The following is a 22,537-nucleotide window of genomic DNA, read 5'->3' on the forward strand; positions in this document are numbered from 1 at the left end:
CAAGGTTTTCCTTCCTTGTTTAAGGAAAAAAATGGCTTTCAGGCCACTGGATGTGTGGAACCGTTGGGCCATCCAGATCCTGCTGCTGTTGAGCCTCGGCATGCACGTCCTCCTCCTACCCCTCGCCGGAATCCGGCGGCGTCGAGCCCCAATGCTGCTGCGGGTCCCTCTGTGGCTGGCGTACCACCTGGCCGACACCATCGGGATCTATGCGATCGGGATCCTCTCCCTGAGCAGCGCGCCGCGCGAGCACCGGCTGATGCCGTTCTGGGCGCCCTTCCTCCTGCTGCACCGCGGCGGCCCCGACAGCATCGGCGCCTACGCGTTCCACGACAACCAGCTCTGGCTGCGCCACCTGCAGCTCTTCGTCGTCAAGGTCCTGGCAGTCACCTACGTCCTCTACATACTTCTCCCTAGAGGCGACACCTTCCTTGCGCTGGCCGCTCTGCTGATGTGGGCCGTCGGCGTCGCCAAGTACGGGGAGAAGGTGGCGGCGATCAGGGGCGGAAACAAGAGCAGCATCCGGAGCTCGCTCACGAAGAAGCCTCCCGCCGCCAGGCACCACCACGTCCACCACTGGGACCACGGCGTGCCGAACAAGGCCGCCGCCGTCGACGAGGAAGAAGCCCACCTGCGGCACGCGCACCACATGTTCCACTACTGCAAGCGCGCCACCGTGGACTCCTCCTGGCTGGAGAAAGACCCCGAGCACAGCACCCTGGAGATGCTCAGGGCGCTCAAGAAGCAGGACGCCAGGGGCATGTGGGCGTTCGCGGAGCTGCAGCTCTCCCTGCTGTACGACGTCCTCTACACCAAGTCCGCCGTGGTCCACACCTGGCCGGGATACCTCCTCCGCCTCGCCTCGTCTCCCGCCATCGCCGCCGCGTTCCTGCTGTTCCATTTCAGCGGCAGAGACGACGACGACGTGTTCGACGTGGTCGTCACCTACGTCTTGCTGGCAGGGGCCTTGGTCATGGAGATGGCGTCGGTGCTGAACGCGCTGGGCTCCTCGTGGACCTACGCCTTCCTGTGCACCACGCGGTGGAGCTGGCTCCGGTACGCGACACTGTGCACCGGAAGATGGGATCGGCTTCGTCAGCTTGTCAAGACAATACAGGGAAGATCTGTCAGTGTTAGGAGGTGGTCTGGCGAGATGGGGCAGTATAACATGCTGCACTTCTGCAGCCGTCACAGAAGGGCTCACAGGCCTGTTGCAGGAAGAATGGCCATGGCGCTGGGATTCGAGTACTGGTGGAACCGGAAGCATTACTCGGCCACAGCTGACATCTCCGACGAGCTGAGGCAGGGGCTGTTCCGGTACGTGCAGAGGCTGACCGAGACGGGGCTGAACTCGCAGGGCGTGATCAGGAAGAGCTGGGGTCAGGAGGCGCTTGAGAGAGAGGACAAGGGTTTGTATGAACGCATCAAACGAGACAGGAACCTCGGCGTGGAGTTCCAAGAGGGCGTCATCATCTGGCACATCGGCACCGACATCTTCCTCGCCAGATCAAGAAGCGGTGACGAAGATGCAGCAGCAGACCTCCTGCTGGTGGTGAAGTCGATCAGGACACTGTCCAACTACATGATGTTCCTCCTCGTGAACCACCCAAACATGCTGCCTGGCCTTGCCCAGGGCATGGTGTACCGGCGAACCTGCGAGAACCTATCCGACAGGTGCAAGAATCAACAAGGTCGTCATCTTATTAACAGAGATATCGGTGCAAAGCTCAGAGAGATGTTCTGCCTGCAGGATGGCCCTGCTAGTGTCCCTGAACAACAACTGAGCCATGTACATGAGCTTGCCAACAAGGTGTATGAGGAGATGCCAAAATACAGCCAGAATGTCCCTCGCCTCTGCTACGCCAATGGAGTCGCGGTAGAGCTGCTTGGCAGAGTCAAGGAGAAAGGCGTCGAGGCCGTCTTGAGATTGCTCCTTGACGTGTGGATGGATTTCGTGGTGTACGCGGCCAATCGGTGCAGCAGGGAGTCCCACGCCAAGAAGCTCAGCAGTGGCGGCGAGTTGACGAGCGTTGTCTGGATGATGATAAACTTCCTTAACCAAGAAGCTTATGCACGGCAGAAAGATTGAGTCTTCAATTCGGCCAGACAGCTAGTTTGTGTGTGTGTGTCTGTGTATAGCTGATTCAGTATCTATCCAGAACAACTGGCTCTTGTTAGACTTAATTCCTTTCTTAGAGATATTGGTAACGAAAAAAGTTACAGATGTGAACATATATTGTATGTAAAGATCCATCGAGGTTCAGCGGAAGCCTAATGTTCTGTTGTTAACCTTCTTTTATTGCCAATATAATTGTTATTGTTGCTAACCATGATCGCAATGCAATCAAGCCCACATATTCAACTGAATCAACAACTAAACGCGACGCATTGTAATTAACTTACAGTTGCAGGTGAAACACTATGTTTACAAAGGGTGGCATATGATTCGATACAAGAATACCCCTAGGGTTGTTTATTCCTCTCGGCGGCGGCTGCGAGAGTACAGAAATTCTACCAAGTTCAATCGGTCCTACACGTACGTGCTCCTGGAGCATCCGTGAGTACAGAGCGCCCCGCGTCCGCGACTTCCGTCGGCGGTCGTTGCATGGCGGGCATCCAGCGGGAACCAAAGGAGAAAGAAGCGGTGGGTGAGACTATGGATCAGGACCCAAAGGAACCCAGCTTGGAGGAGCGGCTGGGAAGGATGAATTTGCAAGGGGAAGAAGAGGAGGGTCTAGATTTCTCGAAGGAGTTTGAAGAGCTCGTCAAGGATGTACGCTGGCTTGCCCTGCTTTCAGTCATGTAGCTCTGTTCAGTGCCATGCGGATAGCATGGGCAGCAGCAAAGGAGGTAACGTTCAAGGTTCTCGGTGGAAATCTCTTTGTAGTTCAAATGCACTGCCTTGGTGATTGGACTAGAATGATGGAAGACGGGCCCTGGCTGTTTCGAGGAGCTGCGGTGGTGATCGAAGAGTACCTTGGTTTCTCTAATGTGCAAACATACAGACTGGATAAAATTCCAGTTTGGACTCGTATTCAAGGAGTACCGGATGGCTTGATGAAGAAGAGGGAGTTGGCAGAAAAAGTAGCGAGGAAAGTGGGGGATCCCATTCACGTGATCGTTAATGAAGGCAGGATTAATCTCCGTGCTAGGGTTTTTCTTGATTTGAATAAACCTCTAGTGTGTGTGGTGCCGATCACTATCAAGGAGAGGATGATGAATTTGGTGCAATATGAGAAGCTTCCGAGCTTTTGTTTCAAGTGTGGCTTGATGGGCCATGAAGTTGCTGAATGTGGAGATGGGGTGCATGGGAAAGATGAGTGTGAATGGGGTGATTGGCTCAGAGTATCTTTTCCACCGTCTATTGGTGGAAGAGAGGATAGCAGAGGAGGAAGAGGTAGAGGTGGCGGTAGAGGGCGAGGGAGAGGTAGGGGCCGCGTGATTACTGGGTAGAAGAGGAGGCTGAAGGCATGGAGACCTCAGCTGATCATGAGGAAAATTTGGATGCTGCTCTAGCGTCCAGAAAGTGAGAGGTTACGGAGGTAGATGGGAGAGGTCTGGTGGCAAAGCAGGTGAATCTTTTGGAGAGCTCCACTCTGGCAACGAGCCCTCTGAAGGAGCAAGAGAAGAAGAGACCGAAGAGAAGCAAGGAAGTTGGTGATGTTACAAATAACCCTTTGTTTGGATCGGCGCCCTCTGACGAGGAGGGTGACCGAGCGCAATGAAACTCTTAGCATGGAACTGCCAAGGGCTAGCTAGCTCCCGGGCAGTTCGAGCGCTTCTGGAAATCCACAAGCGAGAGCAACCAGATGTGTTTTTCCTCTAAAACGCATGTAGGGAAGGCGAAGGCAGAAAATTTGAAGAGACGTTTGGGTTGTGATCATTACATCATCCACGAGAGTGATGGTCGTAGTGGCGGGCTTTTGATGCTGTGGAGGAAGGAGGTGGTAATTCAACTAAATGATGTTTCTAAGTACTTTATTGATGTGGTAGTCAGGGATGGAGATGAATGGAGGTTAACTGGAGTATATGGAGAGCCGAGTTGGGATCACAAGGACCAAACATGGGGGCGCTACGCTCGTTACATGGTAGCAGTTCGCTCCCATGGCTGGCCTTGGGTGATTTTAACGAGATTTTATTTCATCATGAGAAGGAAGGGGGGCGAGCACGCCCTCAGGGACATATACAAGCATTCCAAGACGCTCTGGCAGACTATGGTCTTGCGGACATTGGTTATACCGGAGACATTTTCACCTAGCAAAGGGGGAAAATCAGAGAACGCCTTGATAGAGGCGTCGCGAATCCTGAGTGGAATATTATGTTTCCTAACGCAAGGTTGGTAAACAGCGAGATGGTGAAATCAGATCACCGCCTGCTCATTGTAAATACGGACTTCCTTGGTGGTGCAAATAAGCAATCACACAGGAGCCCGAAACGATTTGAGGCGAGGTAGCTGAAAGAGGAGACCATGGAAGAAATTGTTCAATTAGCATGGGCGAGAGCTTCGTCGGTAGGCCATGGGCCTAAGTTGATGGAGAAAGCAAATGCAGTCCATGCAGATCTGCATGGACCGTGTGGTCCTAAAGAAGCCGGCTCAGCATACGAAGAAGCTGAAAAAGGAGCTGGAAAATTTGAGACTGTGCACCAATGACGGATGAGTTGATAGCTGCATAAAAGGATATCCTGCTCCGGTTGGAACAAGAAGAAATTATTTGGGTGCAAAGAGCAAGAGCAAATTGGCTCAAGCACGGTGATAGAAATACAATTTTTTTTCACCACTTTGCTTCTCATCTCAAAAGAAGGAATATGGTACGTGCACTAGTTGATGATCAAGGAGTAAAGCATGAAGATATTGAGAAGATGAGAGAGATGGTCCAACATTATTTTGTAAATCCTTTTTCATCAGAAACCCAAGAGGTGGACCTTGCTGTTTTGTCAAATGTGAACTGTAGAGTTACAACTGACATGAATCAAATTCTCATGGCGCCTTTTTCTAGAGAGGAGGTGAAGAAAGCTTTGTTCAGTATTGGGGATTTGAAAGCCCAAGGACCTGATGGCCTTCATGCTATTTTTTTTTCAAACGGTTCTGCAATATGTTGGGCGGTGATTTGGTGGAGGAAGTCCTGGCTACGATTAATAATGCTATTGTTCCAGATGGATGGAATGATACTACCATTATCTTAATCCCAAAGATTGACAATCCGGAGATGGTGGCCCAATTCCGTCCAATATCGCTTTGCAATGTGGTTTACAAGGTAATTTCAAAAATGTTATCAAGTAGACTGAAGGTAATTTTACCTGATATTATTAACCACCACCAAAGTGCATTCGTCCCAGGCAGATTAATCACATATAACATTTTGTTGGCTTATGAATGCATTCATACGATGAGGAAAAAGAAAGGGAAAAGGGGCATGTGTGCTGTCAAGCTAGATATGCATAAAGCTTATGATAGAGTTGAATGGAATTTTCTAGAAAGGATTATGATCAAACTGGGTTCTGACACGAGATGGGTGAAATTATCATGGCATGTGTCACTTCAGTAAAGTATAAAGTTTGTTTTAATTCTACTGAAACTGATATGATCACGCCAACAGGGGGGTTAAGGCAAGGTGATCCACTGTCACCGTACCTCTTTCTGTTTGTAGCAGAGGGGTTATCGTGCATGTTAAAAGGAGCAGATGAGAGAGGTGAGATCGAGGGGGTGAAAGTCTGTAGAGAAGCCCCTACTAACTCACACCTTTTATTTACAGATCATTCTCTCATTCTTATGCATGCGGACAGGAAAAATGTAGATTGCCTTGCAGATATTCTTCACCGGTATTGTGTAAATTCAGGTCAGAAAGTAAGCGAGGCAAAATCTAGCATTTATTTCTCCAATAATACAGAGGTAAATACAAAATTGGAGGTTTGTGAGTCTCTAAACATAATGACAGAGACTTTAAGTGATAAATATCTTGGTCTGCTGGCGTTGGTGGGAGCAGATCGAAGTGATTGTTTTTGACATCTAATAGACAGGGTGAATTCAAGAATTAACGGATGGAAGGAAAAATTGCTAAGCATGGGTGGTAAGGAGATTCTTATTAAGTCAATTGCTCAAGCTGTACCGGTATACGTGATGATGGTGTTTAAAATTCTGAAAAAAATCTGCAAAGGAATAACAAATGCTATGTCGTAATTCTGGTGGGGTGATGAGGATGATCATAAAAGGATCCATTGGCAAGAATGGTGGAAATTGTGTGTTCCAAAAGGTAAAGGAGGTATGGGGTTCAGAGATTTGCAGTCATTTAATCTTGTGATGCTAGCGAAGCAAATCTGGAGACTACTGTGTGAGTCAGATTCTCTTTGTGCTAGAGTACTCAAAGCTCGGTATTATCTAGATGGTAAATTGTTGAAGGCAAGGATGAAGAGTGGGAGTTCTTATACGTGGCAAAGTCTCTTAGCTGGGCTTGACTGTTTTAAGCAGGGGTATATCTGGAGAGTTGGTGATCGAACTCAGATTAATATTTGGGAGGACAAATGGATTCCTAGAAGTCATAACTTGAAGGTCCAATGGCCAGAGGCAGCAACATCATAACTACAGTTGATGATCTCATCAACCCTGTGGATGCAACATGGGACGTCGATTTGGTGAAGTCAATTTTCTGGCCAGTTGATGTAAATCGGATTTTGCAGATTCCACTCACCTTGGGGAGAGAAGATTGCGTGGCATGGCACTATAATAGGAATGGGATGTTCTCTGTGAAGTCAGCTTACCACTGCTAGTGGGAAAGTAAGTACGGTCCAAGAATTCACACTTTGAAGGCAACTGGTGCAAGTAGAAGCCAAGCAGGGAAACGATTATGGAAATTGGACCTGCCAGGTAAAATCAAGATTTTTGGATGGAGAGCCCTGCATGGTTTCATTCCATGTATGGCTGTCCTAGCTAATCGGCACACCAGCAACATTGGTGGGTGCCCAGTTTACAAAAATGGTGCTGAAGATATCAAACATGTGATTTTTACCTGTGATCGAGCAAAGGCTGTGTGGAGCTCCTTAGGAGTTTGGGAGAAAATTTTAGAGGTCATTGGCACTAATTGGTCTAGGTCAGTAATTATTGAGGAAGTGATCAGAAGGGGGAGACTGTAGATCATCTTGGTGTCGGATTTTCAGAGCTTATTCTTACGGGCGGCTGGTCTCTCTGGTGGGAGAGACGCCAGCTTGTGCATGGTGAGAACATTCAGCGACCATCAAGATCGAGCTTGTCTATTGCTACCCTAACAAAGAATTACAAGATGGCCACTATAAAGGGCACCAAAGAACGACAAGGCTGGCAAAAACCTCCGGAGGAGTTTGTTAAAGTTAATATTGCTACCTCCTTTGATGAATGAACGGGGACCGGCAGCACTGGTGTTATTAGAAGAGATTGGATAGGGGGAGCGATAGTAACTTCACATACTTTTCTCCCCTATCTGGTGGACGCGCCCATGGCGGAAGCTTCGCATTGAAGGAAGGGTTATTGCTAGCACAACATGCAGGTTGCAACCGACTGATTGTCTAGTCTGACTGCATGTAAGTGGTGGAAACAATGGCAAACAGAGGATTTTCGGAAAATTCAGCTGCTGCTGTGTATGATGAATGTAATATTGTTTGGAGTGGGTTTTAGATGATCTCCATCGAGCATTGCAGCAGAGAAGTCAACAAGACAACGCACGAGTTGGCTAGGCAAGGCATGCGGACGAAACTTAATTATAATTGGGATGATGAGCCCCCTAGTTTTATTCTTGAGTTTTTGATGAACGATGTAATATCTATCAATCAATAAAGGTCACCGAGTATTTTGTAAAAAAACTAAATCAACAACTAAAATAGGAGCTCAAACAACTAAACCGAGACTAGGTTATGCAACAATCTCACCCTAAGCCCGACTCGGTTTACCTTAAATAGATTATACCAATTTTGCCACGAAGCTCACTGAACCTCATGCGTCGAAGCGACTTCATCAGGACGTCGACGAGGTGCTCCTCGATGCTCACGTGGTCCATGCAAATCTTCCCATTCTCCATGGATTCATGGATGAAATGAAACTTCATGCCAATGTGCTTACTTCTATCATGGAGAACTATATTCCTGTTGAGTGAAATTGCGGACTGATTGTCCATCTTCAGAAGCAGCGGCTAGACCTTGACGCCGATGATGTCGCCCAACAGCCACATGAGCCACACCACCTGATACACTTCTGCCATGTCTGCCATGTTCTCTACCTCGCATGTTGAGAGGGCCACCGTTCTCTGCTTCTGAGATTGCCAAGAGACTTGCATCTCATCATGGAAGAAGATGACTTTGTCGGTGCTCCTCCTCTCATCAATGCCCGCCACAAATTGTTGTCATTGTAGCCCATCAATTCATTGTAGCGCAGGATGTGTTTGATGGTGGCGAAGTGCTCCTGCCGCCTACCAGGGCTTCTCCATGAATCTAATCACAGCCCACCACGAACATGACATCTGGCATCGTGTGCATCAAATAGCAAAGGCTGCCCACCATGTTGCGGTACATCGTTTCGTCGACCTCCGACGTCGTGCTCTTGGTTGAGAGCTTCAGCCGAACCTCCATCAGGGTGTGGCAGGGGTTGTAGGCCACCATGCCCACCATGTCCTTCCAGCTTCGAGGTGTACATAACTTGCCCCAGCATGATAGCGTTCTACCCTTGCATGACTTTGAGCCTAAGGTAGAACTACATGAGGTTGAGGTCGCTCATCTGAAATAGACAATGAGGGGAGTCGGATGCCAAGAACTAGTCCATAGGATCAGTAGAATGGAAGTCTTGATGATGAGCGAACTCCTCGAAATTGTCATCAACTATGCCAACAATGACGAAGTAGTCAACGTGAACGTCGACAAACATAAGGGCAAGCAAAAGGCGGTGACGAAGTAGTCAATGCAAACGTCAACAAGCATAAGGGCAAGCAAAAGGCGGCTGAGGGCGACGACAACGATGCCCCCTCTTCCCCTAGGAGGAAGGACAACAAGCGCAAGAGGAACTTCATGGGAGCCGCCGACAAAACAGAACAGAAGCAGCGTTCCCACAACAACTCGATCAAGTGCATGTACATCATGAAACGCCCCATGTCTCCTTCATGGCTACAAGGTCAAGCACTTTGCGTAGGACTACGACACCATGAGGAAGTGGTACTTGGATGCCTTCTAAAATGCTAAGGATGCTCAGAAGGAAGATCCACTGACCGTCGACAAACAAAGGGAAAATGAGTATCGAGTTCCTAGAAGTGCGGGATACGATGCTCATATTCGGTAGGCCCAAGACCTATGAATCCAAGCGTTAGGAGAAGCTTATCGCTCGTGACATCAACGTCGTCCAACCTGTATTTCCAAGCCACCTCACGTGGTTAGAGAAATCGATCACCTTCGATAGGGACGATCACCCCGACCATGTCCCTAAGTGGGCTCGCTTCCCTCTTGTGTTTGATCCCATGGTGGGAGATGTCCAGATGACGAAGGTCCTAATGGATGGAGGGAGTAGCTTCAACATACTCTATGTGGATGCCTTCGATAGGTTGCGGATCTCTAGATTGGCACTTTGTCCGTTTGATGCACCATTCCACGGAGTCATCCCCGGAAGGCGCGCTATGCCACTCGGACGCATCGCGCTCTCCCTCACGTTCGATGACCAAAGCAACTTCAGGACGGAGAAACTCACCTTCGAGGCGGTGGGCTTCACTGGGTCTTACAATGCCATACCTGGGAGACCATGCTAAGCAAAGTTCATGGTTGTCCTAAATTATGCCTACCTCAAGCTCAAGATCCGAAGGCCCAAGGGCATCATCACAACGCATGGTAACTTTCAGAACACATACCAAGTGAAGTAGTCACTTATAACTACTTGGTGGCATAGTGCATACTACTTGGTACCATATTTTCACAAATGATCAACCAATTTGATGGGAAGGCCTGATATAATGTTGGAGGAAGCATTTGATGATGTTTGTGAAGCTTGCTAATTTCAGTTTTGTTTCCATGTCCAAACATTTCAGGCCAATTTTCAGCATTTGTGTTATATATGCAGTTATGCTTTTCATTCTGGTAATTTAATTCGTTCTCCTTGACCATTGGTTCCCAGTATCATGTTAACGTGGCTCCAACTGTCCAAAATGATTCATTCCTATATTTGCAATCTAGCTTAACTATCTCTTTATACTTATTGTAGCAAATGACAGTTGAAGTTCTCTCAAATCATGATAGTGAAGGCGAAGTTGATGATGATGTTGCTGACTTTGAAGATGGAAAGGTAAGATGTGATAATCTTTCTTCTCTGTTCTTGCACAAACATTAATATGAGCATATGCTACCTTAGCTTGAGCCCAACTCATCCTGTATTACTGCAAAATAGTTTAGTTCTTATTTTTAACTTTCTGACTGAATGCAGATGCTTGATAGTTTCGATGATATTGCAATAGATGAGAAGCGTGTCATGCATATGTGGAATTCATTTGTTTCAAGACAGAGGTCAGTCCATCCCCAATATTTCCTCTTAATTTCTGCTATCACGGTAAATACAAGTGATTTCACTTCCTGCTATTCCATCCCCAATATTTCCTCTTAGTTTCTGCTATCACGGTAAATAGAAGTGATTTCACTTCCTGCTATTGATTGACTAACCCAAATTGTCTTTACTCCTATGGCATGTTTTTAAGTATTGCCTTCTTTTGGTGAGGTTGCGTAGGTGACTTGAGTTAGACTGAGAATAAATGTGACTCTAAAATTAGTGTGTATATATGCAACAGGTTTGTAACCATGTTGATAGCTGTCCATGTTCAGGTTTGAATTAGGTCCAGTATGTTTGCTAGGGTTAAGAAAATCTGACGTCCTGTTACTAGAAATTAATTCATGTATTTGCGGTATTCACTATGTAACTGCGATAGTTATGATGAACAAGCATAAGTTTGTTGCGTTATGCAAAACGGAAGTGTACCAAAATTCATTTATAATTAATTTTAAATAAAAAAATATGAAATTGGTACAAAAAACTTTCTAATAAAAATATAATTTATTTCATTGAGATCAACAACTTTGGTTTTGGTAATTTCTTCATCCAAGTTCATTTGAACAATTTGAAAAAATTTTGAATTTCAAAATATGATAACTTGAAGCAGAATTTTGGGACTACGAATGATTTCAAATGAAAGTCAACAACTACAAAGATGTAGATCTCATCGAGATGTAAAACGTTGGTTTTGTTCATTTCTCCATTCGAGTTCGTTCGAACAATTCAAAACATTGAATTTTAAAATATGAGAACTTCAAAAGTAGTTTTAGGAGCGTAAATGATTTTAAATGAAAATTTCATAAACTATAAAATTATATATCTCATCTAGATCTGTAATTTTTGTTTTGGTCATTTCTCCATCCGAGTTTGTTAGGACGATTCGAAAATTTTGAATTTCAAAATATGAAAAATTTGAATAGAATTGTGGGATCATAAATGGTTTCAAATGAAAAAGTCGTCAACTACAAAGTTATAGTTCTCGTTAAGATCTATAACTTTGGTTTCAGTCATTTCTACATCTGAGTTCGTTCGAACAATTTGAAAAAATTAATTTTAAAATATGAAAAATCAAATAAAATTTTGTTTGGTTTTGATCCTTTCTCCATCCAAGTTCCTTGGAACAATTTAAAATTTTGAAATTTCAAAACATGAGAACAATAGATAGATTATATTTTAAATAAAATATTTAAAATTTCTTGAATTCATAACTAATTTATTTAAATAGATAGATTATATTTTTACAAAAAATTTGGTACCAATTTTATATATTTCTGACTTTGATTTAAAAACAATTATTTATGAATTTGAGAGATTTAACTATTATTTTATTTTTAGAAAATATGCATATACTCAAAACAACTTTTGAAACCAGCCAAGGGCTAAAGCTGTTCGGTTTTAATAGTTAGAGGACTGCACATGTTTGGTATTGGAGTTTGAGGGTTAAATCCCTACTAAAATAAAAGCTCAAGTGCTGAAAATAGACTTTTCTATCATTTTTTATAAAGGTGAAATTGTCTATGAAAGAGTTTTTTTAACAAGGGGTGCAAGTTCTAATTACTTTCGGTCACAGGGTCAACCCAAAAACTTATTCACATGAACTAGAATGGTATTTGATGTAATTTGAGTGAGTGAAATGAACTAGAATGATATTTGACCGTAATTAGTTAGCTGACAAAAGAAAACACCATTGGATACCCACTTGTATCCTTACAACAATCAAAATGGGGAAAAAAATGCTTCTAGTCTAATCAGAGTAGTAAAAACTAATTTTGACTACATATTTGCAGTCACTCCTATCAATATTTTTTTTCTGGAACTACAATTTAGTTTGTCAGATGCTGCAACATCTTTGTTTCCTCATGTCCTTGACCTATATTGCCCTGTTCGTTTGGCTGAAAATGGAAGGGTAAATTGCAGGGTGATAGCTGATAGTCATATACCATTTGCCTGTAAAGCATTCTCCCAGCTTCATGGACAATTACTTGCACGAAGCCCATCGCTATTAGGGTGAGTGACTACTACGTGAGTTTGTATGCATGGCTGCGGACTGCAGCAGACATGCATTTTCATATGTTTTGGGGGTGCTGTTTTTTTTTTATTGGAGATTTCTTGCTGAAACAGGTGCTGGAGGCTTTTTATGATCAAACTCTGGAACCACAATCTGCTAAATGGGAACAGACCACAATCTGCTAAATGGGAACACCATGAACGCCTGCAACTTGATTATTGACGGCTTCAAGAACAAAGGCTCGGACACCAAGTGAAAACCGCCGCGATGAAAAACATTTCAAGCATGAACAATAATAAATGATAAACAAGCTAAACTCTTTTCAATGTACTGCATATCTGTTCAGTGACCTGGACAAGATTCATTTCCTATTTTCTACAGCATCATTGTACTTGCATGTATCGATCATAAAAGTTCATTACTGTTATTTACATCGAATAATTTTACATGACACTGGCTTTTAGTAAACAGCACTTATTGTTTCATGGTTAGAAGAGTGTTTTTTTTTGTTTTCTTGCGGCTCATTATCAAAAAATTTATATCTAAGTTTTGTAGAGATGAACTCGTAGGCGGCAGGTAAACTTCCAGGAACGTGTGCCAAAGGAATTTTATATCTAAGATTGACGCCGTGATTTGGCAGAGATACTATGCTCCACATGCGAAAAAATTCCCCCAATCTGAGCTGACACGTTCTGATTAAGCTCTTTTTAATTTCTAAGACGAGAGACTCCAATGATGGGGAGGAACATGAGCGAGTGTTGCGTTGGTTGGAATGCCGGCTGCTATGGCTGCGACAACTAACATAACCAAGTCAAAGAGCATCAGTGGCCTAAGTGCACCAACGTCTCTAGCTAATCTTGTGCACAGGTCAATGAAATGGTAAACTTTTACCGTCAATTCTGTGCCACAATCACACTACTTTTTAAATGGCTTGACGGTGTGTAGAGTCAAATCAACACTGAGGATCAACAATCCGACCAACTCAAACGAAATGAAATTATACCCTATTTGCAACCCAGAGATTTCGCCTTTTAACAATCAAGTTTCAATAGATTCTGGATTGCACTTTGGTTTCTTTTTTTTTCCGCAAGACACTGGGTCAAAGCATAGGGAGATTTCGCCTTTTACCACACTGGGTCAAAGCACTACTACCATCTCTTCATCTGCACAAAGTTAGTGGATAGATCCAGTAGTAAGGGCGCGTTTAGATGAATTTTTTTTTGGTTTTTGGCTACTGTAGCACTTTTGTTTGTATTTGACAATTAGTGTCTAATTATGGGCTAATTAGGTTCGAAAGTTTCGTCTCGCGATTTCTCACCTAACTGTGTAATTAGTTTTTTTTTCCGTCTACATTTAGTACTCCATGCATGTGCCGCAAGATTCGATATGATGGGTACTGCGCAAAAATTTTTGAGAACTAAACAGGCCCTAAATGAGTTGATGGGGGGTCAAAGCATAGAATCAGTGCATTAATTTATATTTACCAAGCAATCAAGTATTGTATATGCGTACTGTCAATTCCTCTGCTGTAGAACTTATTTGGGAGTATGGCTGATCGATGGCTGCAGTTTTTCTGGCCTGTTGCTGTGCACAGCTATTTTACCTGCAGCTCAACCAAAGCACATGTGTAAAAGCGAGAAACAGTGAACCAACATATGCAACAATCAGGACCAGATTGAATGAAACTATGTGCAATCTTCTTTAAAGATGGGGAAAATCTTCGGAACTGTCAAGGAACTCCCGTCTTCTCGACGTATTTTCTTTTCTTTGTAAGACTCTGAATGCCCTTTCTTGTTTCGCACAGTCCAGATTGGTGTCAAATGTTGAGGTGTACATGGAAGCTGGTTGCACGCAAAGTCTCAGAATATGAATGGGTCTAATCCATTTTGTGCTCCCAAGTATCTGACCACTTACACAAGCAAGCTGAAGACAGGCTGTCATTCTTTTTTATTTATTTATTGGCGAGGAGGCACAACCCTGAGTCAAGATTGTTCTTCAGACCTCTCGTAAGTTGTAACAGCGCCCAATTCTGCTGAGAGATCTGCTTCTGCACTGGCTCTGTTTTCCTTCTAGATCCACCACTTGTTTAGAACTTTAGATACAATTGAATGCTTGTCACATTATGTTTTGATAATTTCTAAGGTAAATCTTACAAGAATTTTAGCCACATGTACAGGATACAGCTATTAGGTAGGGGGGTTTTTTTCGCGAACATGCGCCGTAGCGCAAGTTTTTCATTAAGAGGAAAACAGCTATTAGGTAGTTTGCCCTTTAAGCATGCAAGTGGCCTGACTGTGATGTAAACATTGCTGTGATGACGGGAATGGGAGTGCAGGGCAAGTAAAGAAACGATGACAAGTCTGAACCTGAAAACAATTTGCCTCCTTAATTAGATCAGGAACAGAGCTGATGAAACCAAATATAAATAACTTATTAAAATGCCGAGCAAAATGCAAAGTTAAAAGGGGCACGTCCGGTCCAAGTTGCGCAATCAGGACGCCAGTTTGCCGTGGAATTTTCTTTCGCCCTGAAAATCGCTCATCTACAGCATAAAAGTTACGTAGAAGCAAGCAGCTGCTACTTTCAACAAAATGCATGTATGTACGGTACCAAATTGGCCATGACAAGAAAATGTGGGAGCCATGTCGTCTTACCACCATCCCATTCGCTCTATCACAACAGAGAGAGAGAGAGAGAGAGAGGATGAGAGAGAGAGAGAGAGAGAGAGAGATTAGCTAGGGGAGTGAAGCAGTTGTTGCTTACACTTACACCATCTCCACTGCCAGGCTACTAGTACACACAACACACAACACAACACACACTAAAGTATTGTTGCAGCTTCGAAGACAGGCAACAGCCAGAGCTGCTGCCTCTTCCTTTAAAAAAATAGGTGTGGGACGCAAGCAAGCCAACCAACCTCTGACCTGAACAAAACTATATGTATTAGAGTGCCAACGGTTTTACACGGTATCAAATGATTAAAGATCACTCATTTCCTCTCATTGACATGTAATGTTTGGGATCATGGGCTCATGGCATGGCATGTATAATTAAAGGGGATGTCCATGGATGGAGTGAGCTAATGTGTACAGTTGAGGAAGCGGTTGTACTGAATGCTTGACCTACGGTAAAAGGAAGAGCTAATTAGGTGCCACACTAGTCACTAGAGATGTGTACTTGATGCAAATTACAAAGATATAGAAAGTAAATACTATTTTAGCGATGTCTATTCTTAAAGTGAGAAAAAATAAAGCAGGTTAAGGTGAATAATGTAATGTTCAGAAAAAAAAAATTCAGAGCATATTGATTCACACTAACAAAAAAAATGCAACTAACATATCAATGTAAAAATACACTGTTATGTTTAAGAGCATATTAATTCAATCCCTAAGTGTAGGCATTCCATTTGTTTAAGAAAAAATTTACAGTATGGTTATCTAGCTAGTCTTGCTTCCATGTATATATAGGAGAATGGAAAGTGAGGAAAAATATAAAGCGGTTGGGAAGCAGAGCAGAAGTAGAAAAAGAAGAAAGCAAATCTATTTATGCTTTTTATTATTATTTTAGCCTTTGCTCCATTTTGGAAATTAACAAAGGAGTTGGTACAAAAGAAGGCGCGAGAGACAATGAAGTCTCCTAGTATATTGAAAGAGAAGTGTAGAAATCTATTTTCAGGGTTGAAATCACTTTATTTTCTCTTCAAGCTAAGCCTCCATCCTTACCTTTTGTCTCTTCAAGCATCCCCCCGGCCTAAATCTTTATGCTCAAACAGTGCACTGATAAGCTAATTTCACTCTAGCCAAACAGTGTATTGACATGCTAACCTAATCTCATGGTAGTTGTTCAAGGATGGAATTATGGCTTCAACCACTTCGCACTAACTTATGCTTGAATGAATTGCATAGGCATTACATACTTTTCCCCCAAAAATGTTTTTCATTTCTTATAAAAAATCGATCTTTGCGCGCGATAATGTAAATATAGGTAATGAATGTATAGTTGCAAGGAAATAAACCTGCATTCTATACTCTCATAAATAGTCTGATGCAGATGGAGAACTAAATTTCCACAATTAATATGAGGCAGCATAGATATGGTCGAAGTAATATGATATGTCTGCCTCAGCTGCATTGTTTGCAAAACCGTATCTCCTTGTGGACTCATCAATCAATAAAATAAATGACAGAAAAGGATTGGATTGCAGAAATATCCAAACACATACCTTTTCATCGGAATTTTCATCCGTTAGTGACACATTGGACCTGAGCTATTGGCCGAGAGCACGACATGTCCGCATTGCCAAGGCAAGAGATGACAAACGCAAAACCCATTGGTGACTTGCAAACTGCTGTGAATTCTCGAATGTATAGCGCAATCGATCGTCAACAAAGGTGGCGACACCGGTCAATACACGCCTCGATGTAATTCTCCTATCTCTAGGAATGCAGTATGGTCAATCTGTGCAAGGAATTGAATTTTGGGTGTAACGACGACAACTTCTGTGTGCTGAGCAATTTACAGGGGAATTAAGCATATATATATATATATATATATATATATATATATATATATATATATATATATATATATATATATATATATATATATATATAAAGGACCACAAGAGACAGTAATGTGCAGGTACACCTGATTAAACACACTCACTTTCGACACCGTCCAAAGTCCTGACACTTTTAGTTAGACACTCACTCACTAATTAGGTGGCAGAGCCAGTCTTGTGTCCATGCACATAAAAAAGGACACCAAAGCGCGCTGTCACACACACCTCGATCTGGTACCATAAATCTCATCACTCAGGCACCATGCATTACATTATAAATATTATTTTAACATTAAGACTTAGTAATTTTTTTGTACCAATTTAAAAACTCTCTTGAAACTGTAAAAAGAACAAATCCGCAATCCAAATGAGAAGCGTACTCCCTCCACGCAAAAAAAAAAAGCTGATCTAGGGTTCATGCTGGTCAAATTTTTCTTAACTTTAATTGTGTTTATAAAAAATATTAGCAACATTTATATCTCTAAATAATTTTATTATTAAAATATATTCAATGATTGATCTATTGATACTAATTATGCATTATAAATATAAATATTTTTATATGTTTAGTCAAAGTTTAAAGCATTTATTTTTTCGGAAAATAGGAATGACACTCTTTACAGGACATGGAGTACCTAAGAAAAACTGTGTTGGACAGTACAATGGTAGCAGTGTAGCAGGCTTCCCTCAACCAATGCCACTGCAAATGCAATCACCATGATGATTAGTTTATGGCCACAACACATTGCCAGCCATGGGCATATGGCAGGCCTCCTCTGTGGGCTGTGGTGGTGGTGTAGTGTCTCCGTGTCCATCCGTCATTAGCATCACATCATATCCTTCACAGGCACCCGCAGCAAAGCACAGCACAGCTGCAGTGCCATCCCTTCCCTTCTCCTCAAGCATCACCAGCTACCCTTCCCCTCTCCACGTTGCCTTCCTTCGCCCATCCTCTCCGATCCCTCCTCCGACTCCGATCGAGGTCGGGGCGCCATGGGCGGCGGCGTCCAAGAAGAGGAGGCCGGCACGCCGCCCGCCATGGTGGTGCCGCCGGTGCTCGTCAAGGGCAAGCGCAGCAAGAGGCAGCGCGTGCACGCGCCGCCGGTCGTGGTGGCTCCCGCGCCGGAGTGGTCGTCGTCCGCGGCGTCGGCTGCCACGGCGCCAGCCGGCGGGGAGGACTCGGTCGTCTCGGGGTCAGGGACGACCACGACGTCGCCGTCCGCCGCGGACGAGGCCGCGTCCACCGGCGGGTGCCGCGGCCTCACCGAGGAGGACGAGGACATGGCGCTCTGCCTCATGCTCCTCGCGCACGGCGAGCCCGCCGTGGCGGCCAAGGACGATGGCGGGACGATACCGGTGGCGGCCAAGGAGGCCAGCAGCAGGTTCCGGAGCCGCCGCCCGGCTACGGCCGGCGACGGCGGCGCTGCTGCCTCCGGCGAGTACGTGTACGAGTGCAAGACGTGCAACAAGTGCTTCTCGTCTTTCCAGGCGCTCGGCGGCCACCGCACCAGCCACAAGAAGCCACGCCTGCTGCTTCCTCCGGTGTCGCCGCCGCCGCCGCCGGCATCGCAGCCGCCCCAGGAAAAGGACCACCTCCTGGCCCCTGCCCCTGCAGCCGCGGAGCCAACGGGCGAGTCGCCACCACCGCCGACCCCGGCCCCGGCGGAAGGGACCGCCGATGCAACAGTGGTCGCGATCCCGATTGCCCCGATGCCAAAGCAAGAACGACAGGACGCAGGCGGCGCCACGCCCGCCGCCGTTCCCGTCGCCATCGCCGTAGCCACAAGCAGCAGCAGCAGCAGCAGCGCCAAGCATCTTCACCCGCGGGTCCACGAGTGCTCCATCTGCGGCGCCGAGTTCGGGTCTGGGCAGGCGCTGGGCGGCCACATGCGGCGGCACCGCCCGCTGGTGCCAGCGGCCGCGCGGGACCGGGACGACGCGCACGCGCCCACCAACAGGAAGGAGAAGAGCCTCCTGGAGCTGGACCTCAACATGCCCGCGCCCTGCTACGAGGCCGAGGCTCCGGTGGCGCTGACGTCCCCACGCTTCGCTTTCGCCGCCGTCGCTGAGCGGCCTCCGGCGCCGCTGCTCTTCCCGCCGGCCACGCCGTCCGCTTTGGTTGACTGCCATTACTAGTAAACACAAACACACCAATTAGCTCCCTCCTCTGCTTCTCATCAACATCATACATAATTACTACTGCGTACATACACTTCTTCGATCTCCTTGCTGTCAAATATTCTTTTTTTTCTATTCCTTTTTTCGGGCTATTTTTATTACACTGTTTGTTCATGTTCATCAAGATGATTGGGAATTTGGAATGGGAGATGTGAATTACCGGTACAGAAACAGAGATATGTTTGAGATTTGACCCTGTGTGATTAAAAATTCTATTAATTCATTCATTAATTTAGAATCTTTTATTCTTCTTCTTTTTTTTCCTTTCCGTGATGAGTATATATCATCCCAATTTCTTTTCTGCTAGTGATTGCTTCTGACTATCGAAATTGTGTATTATATTCCCACCTTCTTGGATGATCAGATCAGATCAACTGTAATTTGTATTTTCTCAAGTGTTGATCAGGTCAGGATGTGATCAGCATTTCCAATTGCCATCCCAGTGTGTGCATGTGATGAGATGAGTGCGAGCTTCTCTTATAATCCATCTTTTTTAACTTATTTTTCTGGTCAGAACAGTGTTTTCTCTCTCAGAAGAAATCAATCGAAACAATATTTCGACTTATTTTTTCAACAAAACCAACACACGGAGTGTACAAAGTGGCAAGAGAGACACAGAGAAGCAGAGAGACGGAGAGAGCTGGAAAAAGGTGGGTACTAGCTAGGCATTGTGCTCACGTAAAGGGAGTGATCTCCCTCCCTGCTTCTCTCTCCCTCTCTCTCTCTAGGTGCCTGTGTGCTGTTGTGTGGCCCCCTTGGGTGGCCTGTGTGTGTTGCTTCTCTCTCATCAACGCTACTGACTCACTCACTCCTCTTCCTCTGTGTGTGCATCATCGCCGTCGTAATCAACATCTAATCCTTTTTTTTGGGGTGGGGGAGTTGGCTTGGGTTTGGTTTGGTCATTTGCTCTACCACCACGAAAAGGCTTTCCTTCCCTCTTGCTTGCATTGTTGTTAGCTTCCACTGGCTTGGCCTAGTTGGTTCCTTGGCAAGTTGAGGTTGGAAGCACACCACCCAACCCAAGACACTTGAGTGCCCACATTGGGTGATAGCCATTAGGATTCTCTCACACTAGCTAGCTCACATGATTGACCTTGTTATTAGCTTGAGTTTTTAGCAGTTAGCACTCATCGGTGTGTTCGCTCTTGATCCAAAAGTCTTGTCCTCAACACACAAACGCAACAGTTTCGTTGTATAGAAAGAACGCTCTATTTATTATATCACCGGACTATCTGTGATTCCTATGTTGCAAGATCAGCATCAACGGTGGATGGATCATACGGTGCTTAGTAGAATGTGTAGGAGTGAAGAAATATGGTTAGCTATCTAGGTACTCCAGTTGTTAGTGTTTCACACAAAAGTGATTATTAGTTAGATGATGAGTGATTAACAAGTGTAGAGTAGAGCAGGGTGAGGGTGCAGAGGATCCGGCGGGTGTGGTGTGGCAGCTCGTGCGGTGGGGCAGGGGACAACATGCTAACCAACCGGTGCAGACAGCCTGCTGGTGCTCCTCCTGCTGCCGGTGGCTGGCAGCCCCTGGCCTGACCATGACGCTGAGTGAGTGAGCGAGAGGCCTCCCTCAACCTCAACTCATGCCTTAATTCCAACCATCTCTCCTCTCCTCTCCCACGTTTTCTTTTCGTACTGCACATTATTGGCCCTCCACTCTTTCATCTTGTTGCATTGGATATATTCATCAATACTAATATCTAATTCCATCCATTTTTCCATTAATGTGCTTTCACAATAGTTATTCATGTACTGGTAAATTTTTTTCATGAATAAACAAAAGATTTGTGCATTGTTGTAATTAACTAGAAGAATGTAACAATACAAAGGGCGCGCTTTTTACAAGGGCCCTAGAAGGTCTACATGAACAACCAGAGCTACTAAACCATCCTAGCATAAGAGTTTAGGTTTCGATATTATACAAATGATATACAACCAAAGTATGCGTGGCGATGCAACATAAGTATAGCATGTACTAGTAAATATTAAGTATAGCATGTATACCACTGGAATTCTCTTGTGAAATATGGAGCTGGGGTAGTAGTACAGGGTCAGCATCGGACGCAATTGTCCAGAATTTAGGGTACGTTGCTATGGGTAACTAAGATCTTAATAATTAAGCAAAGGGCTGGAGTAGCATTATGTTGATACTAACCTAACGGTAATGCTACATGCAGGACATCCGACGCTAGCAACTTCCTCCGGACAGACACGCGGCGTGATATGCACCACAACTTTGCTTTTTTTATTCCCTGCTAATTTCTATGTCTCTTATTCTCTTCCGGACGTCGTGCCTCACTTCGCTTGCTGCTGCAACATTCTCCCACCGCACCCCAACCCTGCGCCATTTGCTCGCTCGCTCCTTACTTACGTGCCGTCGCGTGCCCCACCCTCACCTCGCTCCTTGCTTTTGCCGTGTGCCGCGCGGCCCGCTCCCTCTCATAGCGTGCGCTGCCCGCCAGGCTGAGCCAAGGCCAGTGCTACTGGTGCTGGATGGTGGTGGTGCTCGCATGCCGCTGCTCGCCGTCGGATCCCACCCGGATGATCAGAATCGGCTAGCCCCAGCCTTTTTCTTCTCTATGTTGCAAATGTATGTTTCAAGTGTTTCAGATGTTTTAGAGGTATGTTGCAATTGTTGCATATGGGTGTTGCAAAAGCAAGTCGAGATGTTGAACATGTTGAATATTTTTGCAAGTGTTTTCAGTGTTATGTTGCAAGCGTTTAAAAAAAATATTTTCAGGCATATGTTGCAACAAATGTTTTATTTGGATGTTGCATATGTTTCACACATATGTTGATATCCCATATGTTTCACACACATGTTGCAAGTGTTTTATCTGGATGTTGCATATGTTTCACACATATATTGCAGTAGTATGTTTCAAATGTTTTATCTGTGTCCGATGTATGTTGCATCCAAGTGTTTCACGGAGGCACGGTGAGTGATGGGTGCATGGCCCAGGCGCGAGGGGATGGAGCGTGGTAGAGAGCTGGGGATCGGCAGACGGTGGGCGCAGCGAGTTGGGGGCCAGCTACCTAGTCCTGCCCATGCGGAGAGAGAGGAGGGGGGTCTGAGGGAAGGAGCGGGGTACAACGATGGGGGCAGGGGTGCACTGTGAGTCTAGGGTGAGGTGGACAAGGGTGGGCTGCGCAGTCGTCCATCTGGACATAAGGAGCGGCAGGCGCAGGTCGCCAGCGGTCCCCACGGCGCGCGGGCGCCCGGGTGGCCGCGTGAAAAGGA

The 22,537-nt window shown here is 45.3% G+C and overlaps 2 protein-coding genes and 1 pseudogene across 2 annotated transcripts; all 3 read left to right on the top strand.

Moving 5' to 3' along the window:
• Positions 1–31: 31 nt before the first annotated feature.
• LOC136498545 (uncharacterized) lies at positions 32–2,248 on the top strand. Its single transcript, XM_066494451.1, has one exon. It carries the CDS (start codon positions 32–34, stop codon positions 2,087–2,089), a length of 2,058 nt encoding a protein of 685 aa, XP_066350548.1. The 3' UTR covers positions 2,090–2,248.
• Positions 2,249–9,792: 7,544 nt separating this feature from the next.
• Positions 9,793–13,007, top strand: LOC136498570 (polycomb group protein EMF2B-like; annotated as a pseudogene).
• A 4,843-nt stretch (positions 13,008–17,850) lies between these two features.
• LOC136497127 (zinc finger protein ZAT5-like) lies at positions 17,851–19,480 on the top strand. Its single transcript, XM_066492913.1, has one exon. It carries the CDS (start codon positions 18,103–18,105, stop codon positions 19,243–19,245), a length of 1,143 nt encoding a protein of 380 aa, XP_066349010.1. The 5' UTR covers positions 17,851–18,102; the 3' UTR covers positions 19,246–19,480.
• The last annotated feature ends 3,057 nt before the right edge of the window (positions 19,481–22,537 follow it).

This window comes from Miscanthus floridulus, chromosome 12 (assembly GCF_019320115.1).
Source record: "Miscanthus floridulus cultivar M001 chromosome 12, ASM1932011v1, whole genome shotgun sequence".
In the NCBI taxonomy this organism is placed as follows: domain Eukaryota; kingdom Viridiplantae; phylum Streptophyta; class Magnoliopsida; order Poales; family Poaceae; genus Miscanthus; species Miscanthus floridulus.